This window comes from Drosophila busckii, chromosome 3L (genome assembly GCF_011750605.1).
Source record: "Drosophila busckii strain San Diego stock center, stock number 13000-0081.31 chromosome 3L, ASM1175060v1, whole genome shotgun sequence".
Classification (NCBI taxonomy): domain Eukaryota; kingdom Metazoa; phylum Arthropoda; class Insecta; order Diptera; family Drosophilidae; genus Drosophila; species Drosophila busckii.
Genome location: NC_046606.1, coordinates 13,558,449 through 13,575,099, shown reverse-complemented (window position 1 = coordinate 13,575,099; position 16,651 = coordinate 13,558,449). Strand labels below are relative to the sequence as shown.

The 16,651-nt window shown below is 42.0% G+C and overlaps 4 protein-coding genes across 6 annotated transcripts; 1 reads left to right on the top strand and 3 right to left on the bottom strand.

Annotated features, from left to right (window-relative positions):
* Positions 1-55: 55 nt before the first annotated feature.
* Positions 56-1,805, bottom strand: LOC108598389 (SHC-transforming protein 2). The gene is made up of 2 exons (XM_017985009.2): positions 1,519-1,805; positions 56-1,452 (listed from the first exon to the last, which is right to left on the bottom strand). The coding sequence occupies exons 1-2, from the start codon at positions 1,704-1,706 to the stop codon at positions 423-425; spliced, it is 1,218 nt and encodes a 405-aa protein (XP_017840498.2). The 5' UTR covers positions 1,707-1,805; the 3' UTR covers positions 56-422.
* A 714-nt stretch (positions 1,806-2,519) lies between these two features.
* LOC108600112 (alpha-tubulin N-acetyltransferase 1) lies at positions 2,520-13,756 on the top strand. The gene is made up of 7 exons (XM_017987482.2): positions 2,520-2,959; positions 8,190-8,352; positions 8,701-8,856; positions 8,916-9,305; positions 10,051-10,234; positions 12,441-12,505; positions 13,039-13,756. The coding sequence occupies exons 2-7, from the start codon at positions 8,246-8,248 to the stop codon at positions 13,520-13,522; spliced, it is 1,386 nt and encodes a 461-aa protein (XP_017842971.2). The 5' UTR covers positions 2,520-2,959; positions 8,190-8,245; the 3' UTR covers positions 13,523-13,756.
* LOC108600114 (phosphoserine phosphatase) lies at positions 3,721-5,113 on the bottom strand. Its single transcript, XM_017987486.2, has one exon. The coding sequence runs from the start codon at positions 4,839-4,841 to the stop codon at positions 3,987-3,989; it is 855 nt and encodes a 284-aa protein (XP_017842975.1). The 5' UTR covers positions 4,842-5,113; the 3' UTR covers positions 3,721-3,986.
* A 287-nt stretch (positions 13,757-14,043) lies between the features above and the next one.
* Positions 14,044-16,571, bottom strand: LOC108600115 (cleavage and polyadenylation specificity factor subunit 5). 3 transcript variants are annotated; one of them, XM_017987488.2, is made up of 6 exons: positions 16,483-16,500; positions 16,228-16,397; positions 15,905-16,169; positions 15,682-15,847; positions 14,333-14,447; positions 14,044-14,272 (listed from the first exon to the last, which is right to left on the bottom strand). In XM_017987488.2, the coding sequence occupies exons 2-6, from the start codon at positions 16,371-16,373 to the stop codon at positions 14,251-14,253; spliced, it is 714 nt and encodes a 237-aa protein (XP_017842977.2). In that variant the 5' UTR covers positions 16,374-16,397; positions 16,483-16,500; the 3' UTR covers positions 14,044-14,250. The 3 variants fall into 3 exon arrangements, with proteins under 3 accessions (XP_017842977.2, XP_017842976.2, XP_017842978.2); XM_017987487.2 differs by having other exon boundaries at positions 16,228-16,571; XM_017987489.2 differs by lacking the exons at positions 14,044-14,272; positions 14,333-14,447 and adding an exon at positions 14,858-15,507 and having other exon boundaries at positions 16,228-16,571.
* Positions 16,572-16,651: the final 80 nt, after the last annotated feature.

The window sequence follows — 16,651 nt, the reverse complement described above, 5'->3', positions numbered from 1 at the left end:
GCAAGTGAAAAAGACACGAAGGGATTATTGCAGATTGTCTGTAAATGTTATGTAAATTAGCAACAACAAATATCTCTGGAAATGGTATCTAAATGTCCCGAAAAGTATCTAACAACAGATACAAACTGTTGAGTGTTAGGTCTTTGAAGACTACCCTAGCTATTGAAAACACTTTCTTTGGTTTACATTCGTTTTAATGAAAAATACTGTAGACATGCACGGTATGAATATGTATATATTCGATCCATAAATAAATGAGTTGCGTATTTATACAATGATAGACGATATATAAAAGATATTCTCTAAATAGTGCACATATGTAAATCTAAGCGTGTACACAGATCTATATGCATGTATATATAATGCAATGTATGTATATGAAGAATTGTATATATATTATATGTATATGTATGTTTGCTCGTTTAAGTGGTTCTGCGCACCGGATTCCGTAAGACCAGCTCAGAGTCCTCCGATATAATGGGCAGCGCATGCACCCAATGATAATTGATCAGATGGCTAATGCTATCGAAAATGCGATCTTTGGTGCGCACAACGCCCTCCGGATCAATGAGCAGCAAATGCTTGGCTGTCTTCCCCTCTCGTCCCGTCAACACATACTGTCCCTGTTTTCCCTTGGATTCGCGTACCAGAAAGTCCCCATCATGCTGAACAAGCTGCTCAGCCGCTGGTCGCGAAATAGCTGCATGAAACCAGACCTCCGCAGTGAGTGGACATTGTGGTCCATCGAATACATCACGCACCGTGCTGGGCGTGGCCAGAGCAGCAGCCTGCAGCGGATCAAAGCTGCTTAGTGCTAGTTTATTTGTGGTTTGATCGGGTGGCGGGGAGTTGAGGTCAATTAGATTGCTGCTAAGACGATCGCGCGGCTTGAGATTGAGCTGTGCAACGCGTGGTGCGTGCGGATGTAACGGCAGTTGTGACGACAGCTGCTGCTGCTGATCCGGCTCTGAACAGGGCAAATCCGGTGGCAGTTTATTTGGTAAGTCATTATAATACTCCTTGACATTCTCCTTGCTCTCTGCCAGTGAGTTGGAAGCCTGCTCATGCGGTCGACTCAATGCATTGAAGCGCAATACAAACGCCTTGCCAATGGTCACAATCAAATCCTCACTCTGTCCATTGGCACACTCCAGCACATAGCAGGCTCGCCATTCATCACCCTCGCGCTTGGCTATATAAGCCAGAAAGTCCAGAGTATCGTTGTCGCCACCCGAGGCAAACGAAATCCTCGGCATATTGTGATTAACTATAACTTCGCCCGTGTCCACATTACTCAGCGTCAGCGCACGACTTGAGACATTGATAATAACATTTGTGCCCGCCTGCTGCATATTCGGACGCTCCGCTATATAATTGTGCAGCCTTTTGTCCAGCCGCCTCTTACTCACAGACTTCAGACCAGCTGCCTCGCACACACGATTAATGCACTCACTAAAATATACAATTGCAATTAATATTGTTTTATCTGCTTTTTCGAGAGATATTCGAGATGCTTACCGAGCGAGCAGTGTGCGCGTCTCAAAGTCCAGCGATTTCATCGAGGTCTTGACCTCAACGCAGCCCGTGTAGCGCACATTAAATGTTACGCCCTTTTCCAATATTATATAGTCCGGGTATATGCAGCCATCGCTGGTGGCACTTGAACCGGCGCCACCAATTCCGGAATCGCTGCCATTTCTTGGCATCTCGATTTGTGTATCCGTTGTTGTTGTGAGACCCTGTTTTTTGTATCCTTCAGCGTACTTCCGTCTTTGTGTGAGTAATCAGAAACAGTGGTGCCATTTTAGCAAGTTTATAGCTAGACATAGCTATTTTAAAACTGATGCGCTGCTATTAAATTTCACTCGCAATGTTTTGATTACAATTTGAATTGGAGTGTATCAAAAAGTTAGAGTCAAACAGTCAAACAGTTTCGGTTCCAGAATTGCTGACTGTAAGTAATTAAACGATATAAAATAATATCAACTTCCTTAAAGCTTAGATCATTCAAGCGTAGGCTAGACATTTTAGTATATAATTTAAAGTGCTTAGTAGAGCATATCAAAGTGAGCATCTTGTAACATTTTGGCAAATTGCTCAAAACAATATTTTCAATGCTTAAAAGCATCACATATTTTGCATTTAAGTATTACCACTAAGCATACTAAGCATGTTTAGTGGTATTACATTCAAACTAGCAATTTAAGTTAACATGGATTATATTTTAGCTATTGAAACCCATCAAATCCTGTCAGCACTGGAGTAATCAGAAACGTTCTATTGCGCTCCCTTTTGCGCAGCAGCGCTCTTACGGTAAAATTACACGAACAGCAAATCGTTAACAGCACCACTATTGCCAACTACTTAAGATACACATGATCTAACTCATTTGAGTCGAACACGGATCTCTCGCTCTAACAGTGTTCGAACTTCGTCTTCTCTCACCCACACCTTATACTGATGCTTATACTTATATCTACTTATACTATTGTAAATTCTGTTTTGTAGCTGAAAGGTTGTGCGTGTCGGTTTTTTCTCTGTTTTTAAGCTATCCAATAAGATAAATACATGCACATAATAGTTTTCGTGTTAACAGCTGTATTTTCATAAATAAAATAGTTGTTAATTTATTAAACCAAGCACAACACTGCAATTCAAACGGAAGCAGGCAACTGTCTACGCATCAAAATACAAATTGTAACTATACATAGTGTAAAGTGTAAAATCAACAACATTTGAAAACATTTTGTAGTTTTGGCCAAAAGCAAAAATTTTGTAAATCATAAAAACATAATTTAAGCAAACATCTGTTTGTAAGAAAATAACGGGCCCGGTCGCAAATCGCAATCATCCCCCAGTTGCCACACCTGGTAAACGCAAAATCTGTGCAACGCCAACGCAACAGCCGCCGCAGCAGCAGCAGTAGATTGGAACGCTCTTTGCACATATATAATTTGCGGTAAGTGCACTTGCCATTTTATCTACTCTTATGCTTTAGACTCCTTTTGTTGGGATTGTTGTTATTGCTGTTGTTATAGTTGCCGTTGCTGTCTTGGTTCAGTGAGCATAAAAGCCATTTTCTTGGCGTCATTTGCAGGTTGAAATCATTAGTGGCGATGGCCCAAAAAATTTGTATGTACATATGCGTGAGTCATTATGCGGTAGGCCCCTTAGACACACACACACACATACGGAAATTAGTATTTAAGTCTTGTTTAAACATACATTTGTATGCTCTTGTTGTTATTGGTGAGATCATCGTTCTGACCTGAACGCCCAACGGTCCCAGACATTCGAAGCGGCCATAATTCACGCCTCTGTTTTTTTACAAACAGCAGCAGCCGCGTCGCTCCTAATATGGTCCAAATCAGCTAACAGGCACGATGACGTTGACCCTCAAACATAAACAAACTCACGAGCAGGTCGCGGTAGCGATAGCGCCCACGCGACAAACAACAACCTTGCTGTTAACTTTGCTTGCAATTACCAGGTAATTGAGCTTTAATTGTGCTTAGAAAGTGTGCCTCCAAAACGGCTTTAACCCTCATGCCAGTTTTTTATTTAGTTCGGCCTAACTACTTAATTTTATAGTTGCACCGTTTTTTTATGGTGGAATGACACTTGAACCACTTGTTTCTCTCTTAGAATAACAGCGGCTGTTAAAGCGAAAGTTCACTGTGAATGCTGCGTTAACAGAGAAAGAGAGTAAGCTTTTGTTAGTTTCTTTTTTTTAATAACAATTTAAAAGTGTGCATGTATTTGCATTTTGTGCTAAAGCGCATTCAACTTTTTCGCAGCAAAGAAGCAAACAAATTTCACTTGATTAAATTTTACTATCGCTTTTATTATGTGTGTATACCAAGTGGCTATAAACTAATTTATATTTATTTATAAAATCTATGCGTATGTATTTTTAAATTACAACTATAACACGCCGACTTTCGCAATACTAAATTCGCTGAGAGAGCTTCGCCTCCCACGCCTAATCACTTAGCGGCATGCATCAGCTGTTCAAAGTCCGTTATGTAATACTGGGCGCGTCGGTAGACCTCGGCGCGCACCACATTGCCGCCATAGCCAATGAAATTGTTTGCTGGAGGCACAGCCTCCAAATCAGTAGCACCATCCCCAATCATTGTAATCAGCACATCCGACGCCGACGCGGACTGTCGCTGTCTAATCATGCCAATAGCCTCTGCTTTGCCGCCAGAGCGCGATGTGGGCTGCGTGGTATCGAAGCTATCGTAGTCGCCCTTGTAGTCAAAGAGCATTTTGTTGGCATACATGTTTGTAAGTGGAATGCCCAGTTCAGTGGCCACGGGCGCGATAAGGCAATCGAAGCCTCCAGAGATGAGAAACACTTGCTTGCCATCCGCCTTCAGTTGGCCAATGAAGCGCTTGATGTTGCGACTGAGCGTGCTGGGACGCTGTTTGATGAAATCCGTCACCTGCTGCTGTGTGGGGCGTATAATGTTCAGGCGTATTTTCAACGCATCCTGGAAAGTCATGCTGCCGCCCATAGCCTCCTTGGTTACTCGTGCCACTTCGCTGCCTTTGCCGCAGAACTCGGCCAGCTCGTCGATGCCCTCCTCAATAATGACAGTGGAGTCCACATCGAAGCACACAATATGAGATTGCTGTATGATCTTGGCCGCCTGCAATGGCTGCTTGGGCACTGTGGGCGTGGCGGCAGTTGTTATATTCATTGCTGCTGCCGTCTTGCCGTTAGCCAGGGCTGCATTTAGTTGTTTGGCCAAAAGTGTGGCTGTTGCTGTTGTGCCCGCTGCAGCTGCTGCACAACCGTTCGTCGTGGGACGTACCATGCTCATCACTGAACTCATCTTGTTTTACTTTAAATTACGTAAATGCGGCCTGCTACGTTAAATGCTTTTTGTCTGTCACTGAAATTTTCCGTCGCTGTGTGTGTGTGTGTGTGTGTATAACTACTTTTCTCTCTGTTTTTTTTTTGCACACGCGCGTTTAGTGCTGCTCAGCTGTTTATTGTTTTTTGGATAAGAAAACGTTGAATGCGTTACGTTGTTATTGTTTGCTATATCAACTTGGCATTGCTTGCTGCTTTACTTGCTTTACACGATCTGAACACGCTGGCTGATGTTTTTCAACTGATTTCCCAGTGTCGCTGGAGCGCCCTTATAAGAAAAACTCGACCAAACAAACACAAGTGCAGTCTAGTCAGCTGCGCGCTCTTTCTCTCCCGCAGACGAAACGTCGCGATCGGCGACGTAAGGCTATATGTGAGACGATCGTACGATAGCAGGTAATTTGTGTGTGTGCGTTAGTTACATTTGCGTTACATTGCGCTCTCGTTCTCTCCCTTTTTATGAGCAGCGGCGCGCTGTCAATGCAGGCGGCAGGGTTGCAGCGACTGTCAGCTCTCCTCCTGCTGCTGTCACAAGTGTCCCAGTTATGTTTGACAACCTTTGTACCTGTTGCGTCAGCCGATTAATTATTTGCCAGCTGCTGCGGGAAAAAAACAAAGATTGAGCCTCTCAACTCTTAAGTAGAACCGCTCGAAACCAGTTTATGTACACTAGTCGTTTGCTTATCATGGGCATGCCGCCGTAAAACGCACATACCAGCTGATTAGAATAGTTTGGAAACGGGTCTCCAAGAATCAAATTATGTTTTGCTGTCTGGTCGATTTTTTTTACATATCAGATAACCTTGCTTTGTGGCCAGTAGTCTGGAAAACATTCTTGTTTTGTCAGCTGTTGCTCGCATGTTTTTTACGCAGCGTATTTGTGGTTCACCCAGGTCTAACATTCAAAATGCTTTCTTCATGGCTTATTCATTCATATGGAAAATAACCAAAAACTAGATTGCGTGAGACTTTAATACAATGTTATTGCAGTCTTACGTTATTGCTTACGTCAAAACGTAACAACTGCATGCGCTCTCGATCTCTCTCGCGCTTTTTTGGTCTTTGTCCCCTCTTCTCAGAGAATTAGTTATACATATCTAGCAAGTGGTGCATCAAATTACTGCAGCAGCAGCAGCAACAACAATAATACAAAACAACAATCAACTGCACATTTGTTGTTGCTGTGGGGAATAAACAAGTTGTTTTGATCGTTGGTCGGACTTGCTGCAATGCAATAATGTGTAAACAACAACAGGCACGAGAGACCGCAAAAGTATTTCATTGTCATGCACACTTTGTTTGCAATTCTCAGCTATCGATAAATAATACAAGAGCTGGCTCAAAGCTAATTGATCATAGCTAAGGATTTAATTAGGGGCCTCAATTCAAATCTATTGCCTTGGTTTACAAACAGCTGTCAGGATTACAACAGCACCGGTTGTTGGGCGGCTCAAATTTTCCCTTACCTTGTCAACTTGCTTTGCATTTATCGATTGACCTTGTTGCTGCATAAATTTTCGACCCTCAAGACAGCTTTTCGTGACATTTTCAGAACAAACCCAGCACATGCACCCACACATACACACCTATACACACACACACGTGTGTATGTAATTTAGGCCTAGAAATACAAAAAAAACTTAATGCCTATTTACAAATTTAGTGGGGCAATTGCTGGTCATGTCTGTTTGTAATTGAGAACTCGTTAATATAAAGTGCTATAATTAAACAGACACATGTACTATGTATGAGCTAATACACACCCTCAACTGAAGCCTAGGCCGGTAAGCGGGGGCAGAGAGCAAACTGCTAAACGGGGGCTTGTTTTTTTTCTTCATTGCCTAGTCACTCGCTCATCAGCTGATCTATAGACGAGACAGCAATTTCTATATTTAATTTCATCAGCATAATCAAAATAATTGTTTTTAAGTTGCTGATCTCGAGGTCTTTCAGTCTGCTAGTAAATTGATTTGTTGTTGAATTAAAAAAAACTGCAAGTTGTTGAACGCTTTCTGTTTCCAACTGCAATTTCGTTGCGCTGATTAACTGTTAATTTGTATTAGTTATGATCGCATACAGACATTCCTATCTCGCTTCCACTTGTTACGCATTCAATTGGACACGCGATTTCTACTCCTGTCCGCCACTGTATGCTCCCAGACACGCACACTAATGCGCGCGCTCATTTGACACATTTACTTATACAAATACACACACACACATACATATAATGCGGATGAGCAACAAAAAAAAGAGAGTGGGAACCGCAAAAGCAAGCAGAATTGGAGCTCCTTTTGTTCTGCTTATTGTTTTACGTTGTTTTTGCTTTGGATCATGCGCTTTGGCTTAATAAACAGTTATAAGCACTCTTCATGCGGTGTAGTAGCAACGTCAACAGTTTGTTGTTGCTGTTGTTGTTGTTGTTTTCGCTGTTGCTGTGCTCTGCTTCGCAAATAAACAACACGAACGACAACTTGCAAGGCAATACCTCGCGAGACTGCGACTCACCGAGAAACCCCCATTAAATCCCTTTCCATGAGGGGCCGGCCAAGCGCACGTCATTTGCTGCGCTCGCTTGCTGCTGCTGCTGTTGCTATCGCGTTTTGGCACATGAGCAGTCGTTGGTTGCTGACGCAGCAGCAGCAGCGCTGCTCGCGCCGATTGCGCGCCTGTTGTTGTGTTTCAACTTTTCCGCTGACAAAACTACACACCACTCAAAATAGCAGCAGCAAAACGTTTGTTTTTTTGTATTTTGCATTTAGCATGTGCGGCGAATGATTACCTTTACCCGCCACGCCCCGCTACGCCCACTATCAAATGTAATTACACAAGTGCGCCTTATCGCTTTTTTCCTGTTGCCAGCAGTTCGTTGCACTTGTAAATTAACAATAGGCAGGCGCTTCACCAAACTGTAACGGTGGCCACACAATGCAGCAGGGCCGGCCCAGTTCTCTGTTCATTCCCATCGTAATATCATAAGTTTAATGACACGATAGCATACGCACACTAACATGGCATGGCAACCGTTATCGGCTTGCACTTTTGCACTGCCTGAAGAAGAGGAAGACAAGCTTAGAGCTTACACGTGTGACCCAAGTGCTGAATCATTGAATAGCAACCACCTCAGGGGGTTGCCTAAATTGCATGTGCCGTGATTCCCACACAAATTCGTCACACCCAGCATGCATTACTTATACATTACATATTGTAAGCTGATAATCAAATTGCCCGCACCCGTTTTTTGTCTATAGCAATGCTCTATTTAATTGGCGAACTCAATTTACAATTTTTCGTTTTTTTTTTTCAGATTTCATTTTGAATTGCAATAAGCAGTAGCCGCGCAGCTGCAAGCAAAAGTCAAACATGGTGGATTTCCGTTTCGATATTAAACCGCTGTTTCCGCAGCAAATTATCAAAGTCTCATCAAATCTATTGCCGCACACCTTTCGAGGTGATCGGCGTCAGTGCTTGTGAGTATTGAAACTGTACGCGGGCGTTGTGGGCATCGACAAGGCCGTAAAGAGCTCTAAGCGAATCATTCATGCATTCAATTTAGCTTAGATTAGAAACCAAAGCAATTTAGCAAAGTTTTTAAATAATTTTACAAATTTAAACATATAAAAATTTATTAAACATAACAAATTATAACATATGACGATAAAACAAAAACAAATTACATTTTAAATTATGCCAATTTCAAAAAGAAGGCACAGGCTAATGACTGAATGTTTCACTTGGAGCTGCTTACTAAAGGCTAATTTAGTTCCATATATGGTATGCTATGCATATTTACCGTTACGCTTTCCATACTCACGCAGAGATGCCACCTCGAAGATGTCCGAAATAATTGATCGACTGGGCCAACTATCGGCCGTATCGCAAGGCCTTACCAAGCCGGTAACCTCAGCTCAACGCTTGCGCACGTCGGAGAATCAAAATATATATCTGCTGGCAGATCCCGATGCTGGACAAAAGTAAGCAACTAATATATAAATATAACTTGCGCTTGTTATTAAGTTGGTTTTAATTGCAGCGGTGTTGTTACTGGGCTGCTTAAGGTCGGCACCAAGGATCTGTATTTGTTCGATGAGCAGGGAGTAACGCGCAAGATGGAACAGTCGCCTTCGATTTTGGACTTTTATGTGCACGAGTCACGTCAGCGCGCCGGCTTGGGCAAGCATTTGTTTGAGACTATGCTAAAGGAGGAGCAGTGGACACCACTCAAATGCTCAGTGGATCGCCCATCGGAGAAGTTGTTGGCATTCCTGGGCAAGCATTATGGCCTGGTGCGCACTATACCACAAGCGAATCATTTTGTGCTCTACGAGGGCTTCTTCAACGGCCCGCAAAACGGCTCCAACAATGGACACCATGAGCCAGAGACCCCAGAGCGCGCCAAGAATGGCTTGCATATCACAAACAGGTAAGCGACAGACAGAGAGCGGAAGTTGAGAGTATGGGGGAGAAATATATTGCAGTGTTGAGTGCGGTGGGGGCGTAGGCGTTGCGCTTGTGTTAATTAAGGCATGCAACGCCCAGTTGCAGGAAACATTTCACTTGGCTTAGTTGCCCATTTTGTAGGCGCCTCATTTGCATATCGCACGCAAACTTTCTAAAGCAAAGCGTTTTACTTTGTTGCTCTATTTGTTTATATTTGCTGCAGTGTGTGGGTCCCCACGAGAAAAAAAAAATGAATCGCCTGCGGAAGTTTGCTTATCGATAAACAAAATTAAATTAAACTGCAGTACATTAATTAAGTGGCGCTTTCACTCTTCTTGTCTGCATTTGCTTAGCTTTCATAATATTGCTTATTAATATTATTAATTACTGCTATATACACAGAAATAATCTAACAAATTAAAAAAAATTAAGCAAAAGCTGCAACATTCTTAATCAAAAGGCAACGTTATAAAGTTTTAGAGATAAACATACATTAAAAACAATGAATCTTAAGCTCAACTTATTTATATTAAAGAATTTTTCTTGCCAATATAAATTAAATTCAAACGACTGTTCCATTTAATACTTTAATTCTAAAATTGAAACTATTTCTTTCATTCACATGTTGCGCGCTACTAACAACAACAACAACAATAAACAACATTGAAAACCTCTACAATTAAAAAACAACTCATCAACTTCATCACATCAATCGATCAACAAACCAGTCCTAACACACAACTCTTTGGTGCTACTTACCTGGGCAACGATAACATACGTGGTGGTCGTCGCAGCAGCGGCGCTGGCGCTAGCCACGGTCAGGCGCAGTCGACGGCGCTGTTGGAGCAAATCGCACAGATCTCTCCAACTGGACGTTATGGTGCTCGACGTCCCACTTGCAGCATGGCCGAGGTATTAAAACATAATCAGCACTAATTTTTCAAATGACGTACTTAATATTTCGAGTTGGAAGACCACAAAACAAATTTCAAATTTTATATTTTTTACTTGTCTAAAAATTATAAACATAGTTTACTAGCATATTTACGTATAAGCTTTCATTTTTCCCACCTATAGCTTCAACAAAAATTACACATGAATACTCAGTGAGCATTTGTATTTCACACGATTGACAACGTGTTTATTTTGTTTTTCATTCCGCCACAAAAATCTATATAAATTTTATAAGCTCAACGGTGTGCCAAAACGTAGTAGGATTTTATTTTTTTTTTATGACCAAAAGAGTAAATATTTATTTAATTTCGTCGCGTTTTATAATACTTCGTGTGGCAAAGTCTTACGTGCGGCTAACGGCTGTATATTTGTAAATATACTGCCTGATTTAATTTATGGATCCAAGACGTGGTAATGCGGCTGCCGCACGCCAAGGCGCGTCCAAGACCAGTGTTGGTGTAAGTTAAAGTGCTATTCGAGCTCAAGTTGGTTTGTGAATGTGAAAGTGTTGTGCTTTGGTTTATAGCGTACGGCTCAAGCAAATGTTGGTGGACGCAAATTTGGCAGTGAGGTCAGCCTGACGCCCAGCCAGTCCAAGGGTACAGCGGAGAACGTAAGAGCACGCTGAATTCTAAAAAAATAACTTCAAAAGTTATAAAACATTGTTCGACAGCCACGCAAGAGTCCATTGGATGCGCTGAGTCGCATGAACTATCGCCAGGATCCGTTTCAACGTCGATCGGGTCTGCAGGATGTGGATGACTCCTTTATGGCCACCAATGCTTTTGCTCGTCCCTCGCGTTTGCGTAACTCTGGCTTGGATGCCAATCAGCCCGTAGCTGGTGCTGCCGTTGCACCCATGCGTGTTGCCGCGGGGCAGGATGCACAACAGCAGCAGCAGCAACAAGTGCAGTACCAACAGCAAGCTGGCATGCCAGCACAGACTATGCAGGCACCAGCGGCTAATATGACGCCTAGTCAGGTTGTCCAGCAGCAGCAGCAACAACAACAACTGCAACAGCAGCAACCGTCGGCAACTCAACTGCCTCCACAGCAGCAGTTGCCAGCAGCGGGTGTTGCTGCCGTGCCCAGTCAGCAGGTACTGCCCGGACAGCAACAGGCAGTGCCGCCACAACAGCAGCAGCAGCAGCAACCACCACCATTTGTCCAGCCACCTGCTGCAGGACAGCCTACGCGTCATGAGCCCTATCCCACTGGACGCGCACATGTGCATCAGCAGCAGCAGCAGCAACAGCAGCTACTGTATGACCAACAACAGCAACCAGCTCAGTCGGAAACTCAACTTCAGCAACCGGTAGCGCCATTGTCGCCGCGCAAATATCAGCAACAGCAGCAACAGCAGCAGCAGCGAACAACAGCAACCGCAGCGCTATTTAATTAATTAACTACTTAATTGAGCATTGTCATATTAATTTCAATACCACAGCTCTGGACACGTCCAGCTCGGTGCTGCTTGGCTGGCGACACAACCGGGGGACTGCCGCTGAAAATGTGTCATCCACTTGTCTCAATTAGCTCAGACAACACATTCTATCTGGTGCGCCGCCTGCTAGACATGGTATGTGCCATTGCCGCTGCCCAGTAAAAATCTGCCCAGCACTTATCGCATTTGAGTTTGCGCAAAATTCCAAAATGATAACTGAAAATTAGTATATGAAGCTAGCCTTAGTCGAAACTAAATTATTGCATACCATGCTTAGGTATCAAATGCATATATGTATGTTTGTAAAATAAAATATTAAGTAGCAGGCAACATAAACGAAAGCAAATACTGTTTGGTTTCTTCTTTGTTGTGGCAACTTTCACTGCGTGGCGGTGCCCCACTGAGTCACAACCCCCAATGACCTAAAGAACACCCTCTTAAACTCACATGCCACCAAAACAAACTGGCTGCGTGCCAAGGGTCTGTTTTGAGGGCGAAAACAAAACTTGGCTTCACACACTTGCGCTAGATTTGAGGCGTTAACTAATTTTGGGTGGTACACTAAATATTCTAGGCATAATGCTTAATTTATGTGCCTTTTGTTTAAGCAATTACATAACTGAATATTATGTTTTATTCTATATATAGATTAAGTAAATTTTTTACATCATAAGATAAACCTTCCCCTTTTCATCTTATTTTTTTCCACCCTCTATGCAGATAATTCATGCTGGTGGTGCAAGTGCCAACAAGAGCGTTGGTGGAGGCAGCGTGGAGTCTAGCAGGTAAACCACCCTCAATTTTTGACCCACTAACACATTGCATCATTTAGCTTTTTTTTGTTTATTTTTCTCATTTTATTTGTCTTCAGAATCCAATAATCGCATCATCCACATCACTAACATTGGGATCATTATACTAAATGAACTTACAAAGCTTTGTCTTTTTTTCTTCTCATAGCAAACTTAATTGTGTATTTCTCGCTATACAATTTTATTAAGTCTACTTAGCTGAGATGAGGAGTTAAGCAGCAGACAACGCATGAGCTGAGAAAGCAGCATGCACCACACACATACACAAAAGAGCAACAACCAGACCATTCACTCATACACTCACACACACGGCAAAGAACCGTTACCTGACTATTGTGATTATATTTTAATATGACTATTAATTTTTATTTAAAAGCAACAAGAAATAAATTTGTGGTCTAATTTATAGCTTCATTTATCGTGCAATAAATTCAAGTAACAACCATCACATTAAACAATAAACAATTTTATTTATAAATAACACTCTTAATAAACTCTCCTAACAGCGGCGACGACATAGCACAGATTGCTGCCCAATTGCAACAATTGCGGGCTGAAGAGGAACTGCGTGAGCCTGAGCTTGATCTTGAGCCGGAGCCAGAATCCGAGCCAGAGCCCGAACCCGAGCCAGAGTTAACACCACCAGCAGCTCAGACACCCACACCGCCGGGCATGCGCTCTGCCGAAGAGCGCGCTGAGAGCATCATTGGTGAGAATCGCAAGCCGCCGGCTTTCCAGCTGAGCAAGCAGCACACTGGCATGAAGAATCGTTCGTTTGGCGTGGGCCTGGCTGTCATGCCCAGCAGCAAGATGGAGTTTAATCAGCAGGAGCGTGAAGATTTCGGCGTGGTCAAGATCAATCGTCCGTTGGGCAATGAGCTAACCTCACCACAAGACAATACAGATGCCATGTCCACAGTATCCTCTACTGGCGGCCTAACCGATCAGGGTTACAATGATCTTAAGTTCTATCACAATAAATTGTGGTAAATCTAAAATATCAGCACAAATTATAATACATTGCTAAACGAACAGATTTTGTACGTGTCTACAGTAACAATTTAGCATTTAAGATAAATAATATTATTACTACTACCCCTAAGAGACAGCAACACAACGGTTCCTGTAAGCGCTTTAGTTGAAATTTTGTTGTACTACGCTTTCAATATTTCTGGTTATTACGTTCATTTTTACACACCCAACCTACACAACACCACACATGCACAGCGCATACGCCAGATTACTTAACAGAGAAAACAGCAAAAGTAATTAGTTCCAATTGAGTTATCAAGCTAAATAACATACATCAAACTCATATAGCCATTATAATAGTCTTCCATTGCATGCATACACGATTTTACGCGCAGTCTTGATATGTGAATATTGATGTATAAGATGAATTTCCTCAACTATCTCAATAACTAATAACTATACTTATTTAACAAAATTAATCTTAATTAACAATTTAATTTAAGACATGCAATAAATAAAGTGAACAATTTGAATTGGTTTTTGTTTTAATTGCCAAGCACAAGCCGCTTTGGCTTTCCATTTAATCTGTAATACTATAATGTACGCAAACACAGACAGAGAAACAAAATGGAAATCATCTACATGCGGCAAGCCCCGGGTCGCGGTGCATTTGAATTTCTATCGTTGGTGTTGTCGGCTGCCTAGCTATAAGAGGTGAGTGAGGAAAATGAACCAGCATCTTGGTCCTACATGTAGATAAAGTTGAATCTGCAACACACAAAATGTTAATTATGAATATGGTACATATATATTTCAAGCTTGACTTACCTGCACAAGGCTTGCGGCAGCGACGATATAATCGGTCCATAGCCTTGTGAATTGTCGTAGAGCTCGAACAGCGGCGCAGCAACAAGCTTATAATTTTTGGGTACGGCAAATAGTGCTATTACAAAAACGATAGAGACAGAATTTATGTATGTAGCAGAGTGACATTAGTTGAATATGGGAGGAGGAAACATCACATGGCTATTGCAATTACAATTGATTATACAGAAAAATTGAATTTACATAAGTAGGGTACGCTGTCATCAATATTATAAAGTTAACTTGTATTGTACACTTGATATATTAGTTTTGTTTCTTTATCGTTTTACAAAAGTTCTAAGTTATTAGATATCGTGTGGTATGCTCAATAAGATCTATAAATACACTGTTTGTTTCTGTACCAACACGGACACAATATTGTTTACCATTAACAGATCAAACATTCCAGTAATAAATGATTTTATAGTAGTGTGTTGTTGTGTTTGTTGTTGTGTCCAAAAATTTTTTTGCGCAAACTTTGGGCAAGTAAGTGACTGCTAAACACAGAGCTTTATAATAGTTGTTGTTACATAAACGAGTGCTTAAACTATTTTAATAGAAGCGCGTCTAATTAATTGGCCTGCCTAGCCCAGTTGTGCTCGCCATGATCCCAAATCAGCACAACACGCGAGATTTGCGAACATTTGACAAACAACAACCAGTTGTTAATTTTACAATGCACATACTGTTGACTGCCTGCCCGGGCTTAGAATAGTTGCCTTCGCTCTCCGATTAATAGAAATGTCGACATATTTACAAAATTATATAAACAACATAAACATTCAAAGACATTGCGAAGATTTTCTTGCGCAACAAAAACACAAAATATGCCAACAACTCTGAGAGCAACAAATACAATTGTGAAAATAAGTCTTTTGTACAACAAATTGATTTAGAGCCGACGAACTAGGATAAAAACTATACAATGTGCGCCTTGGGGCCATTCTGATTCTTTTTCATTTCTGTTTTGTTTGTTTGTTCAGTTTTGTTTGTTTGCACTCTTGAGTGTCGAGCGTAGGGGGAAGAGCTCTATGCTTGGTTGGGCAGATGCCAGATGCGTGAGAGATAACACAACACAACACGGCGCTATTGGAACTGCTCAGCTCAGGGTACATCGTAACTGGCGTTCCTGTCCGTATCTAAACAGCATTGAAAAGATATGACATGAGGTTTGTTAGCGTATCGGTTTGGCAATAACTTAACAATGTTATTATATCAATTTTAATGCACTTAGTTTTTCACCATTAATACCTACGCTGAACACACAACTTTGTTTTTTGTAAGTTCTTTTCGCTCTCATTTTGGATATTTACCCTTTTCATGTAATTGCACCAAGAACAGGCGTTTATGCTCTTTTGGCTTGGTTATATGCGGCGGAATGTACGGATATTGTGGTGGCTCAAAGTTTGGTCGCCACCAATTGCCAATTGTGTCCTCAACAATCCAATCTTGCTTGACTCCATCTTGACGTCCCAGCGTCTGTAAATAATCAATATTAATACAGTTACAACATACTCAAATGCTTTTAGTGCGCACCTCTGAGAGCAACCGCTTAAGGCCCTCCACCTCATCTTCGCCTGCGTTTAGCTCGCCACCTGGCAATTTAAAGAACGTTGTGCCCAGCTGCAACAGCAACACATGTGGTAGTCCATGTTCGTGCACCAACAAAACTGCCTCCACTGAACGGCGCATGCCAATTCGATCAAATTCTTCGCGCATACGTTGGAAGCGTGACGGCACTGATGGATCCTTTTCAAACAGTGGCTCCTTTGTGCCGAATGTGTAGTTGGTCAGTGGATAGCTGAATGCAATGCAGATGTAAACAATATGCTTATTTTCAAATGCCACTTTATACTCACAGATTAATTGTGCGATTTATGGTAAGTACTTGATTCGGCGCGTATTTTTGCGTGCCATTGTTAGTTATATTGCTATCAGCATGACCTTGGCTTCCACGCCGCGGCCACCCGGAGCCCGATTTGTTTGAGACTTGTGAGGACGCCATCTTGTTATACACACACTGCCGGCACTGGGCAATGAGAAAACTTTAAATTCTGTTTAAATTCCCGGTAGACACGTATGCCACGAATTGCACACACGCAGACACGGCTTACTTTCAAACTTAATATACTTGTTTACTGTGTTTATCTATTGTTTTATGTTATTTTCTACACTTTGCCGCTTTTTTGTTGCGAAAATTAACGCCAATTATTTAACATTGCCTTTTAGTGTTGAAGTAACGCGCAAGCGATACTATCGACACAACTACTATCGGCCAACTAG

What these genes read in the sequence shown, in the direction of transcription:
- LOC108600114 (XM_017987486.2), bottom strand. Translation starts at nt 4,841, where the DNA reads ATGAGTTCAGTGATGAGCATGGTACGTCCCACGACGAACGGTTGTGCA.
- LOC108600115 (XM_017987487.2), bottom strand. Translation starts at nt 16,373, where the DNA reads ATGGCGTCCTCACAAGTCTCAAACAAATCGGGCTCCGGGTGGCCGCGG. An exon ending in ATAAATCGCACAATTAATCT is followed by an intron (nt 16,170 to 16,227) that starts GTGAGTATAAAG and finishes CATTGCATTCAG; the next exon opens with CTATCCACTGACCAACTACA. An exon ending in TTAAGCGGTTGCTCTCAGAG is followed by an intron (nt 15,848 to 15,904) that starts GTGCGCACTAAA and finishes GATTATTTACAG; the next exon opens with ACGCTGGGACGTCAAGATGG.
- LOC108598389 (XM_017985009.2), bottom strand. Translation starts at nt 1,706, where the DNA reads ATGCCAAGAAATGGCAGCGATTCCGGAATTGGTGGCGCCGGTTCAAGT. An exon ending in ACGCGCACACTGCTCGCTCG is followed by an intron (nt 1,453 to 1,518) that starts GTAAGCATCTCG and finishes TGTATATTTTAG; the next exon opens with TGAGTGCATTAATCGTGTGT.
- LOC108600112 (XM_017987482.2), top strand. Translation starts at nt 8,246, where the DNA reads ATGGTGGATTTCCGTTTCGATATTAAACCGCTGTTTCCGCAGCAAATT. An exon ending in GATCCCGATGCTGGACAAAA is followed by an intron (nt 8,857 to 8,915) that starts GTAAGCAACTAA and finishes TTTTAATTGCAG; the next exon opens with CGGTGTTGTTACTGGGCTGC. An exon ending in CCACTTGCAGCATGGCCGAG is followed by an intron (nt 10,235 to 12,440) that starts GTATTAAAACAT and finishes CCCTCTATGCAG; the next exon opens with ATAATTCATGCTGGTGGTGC.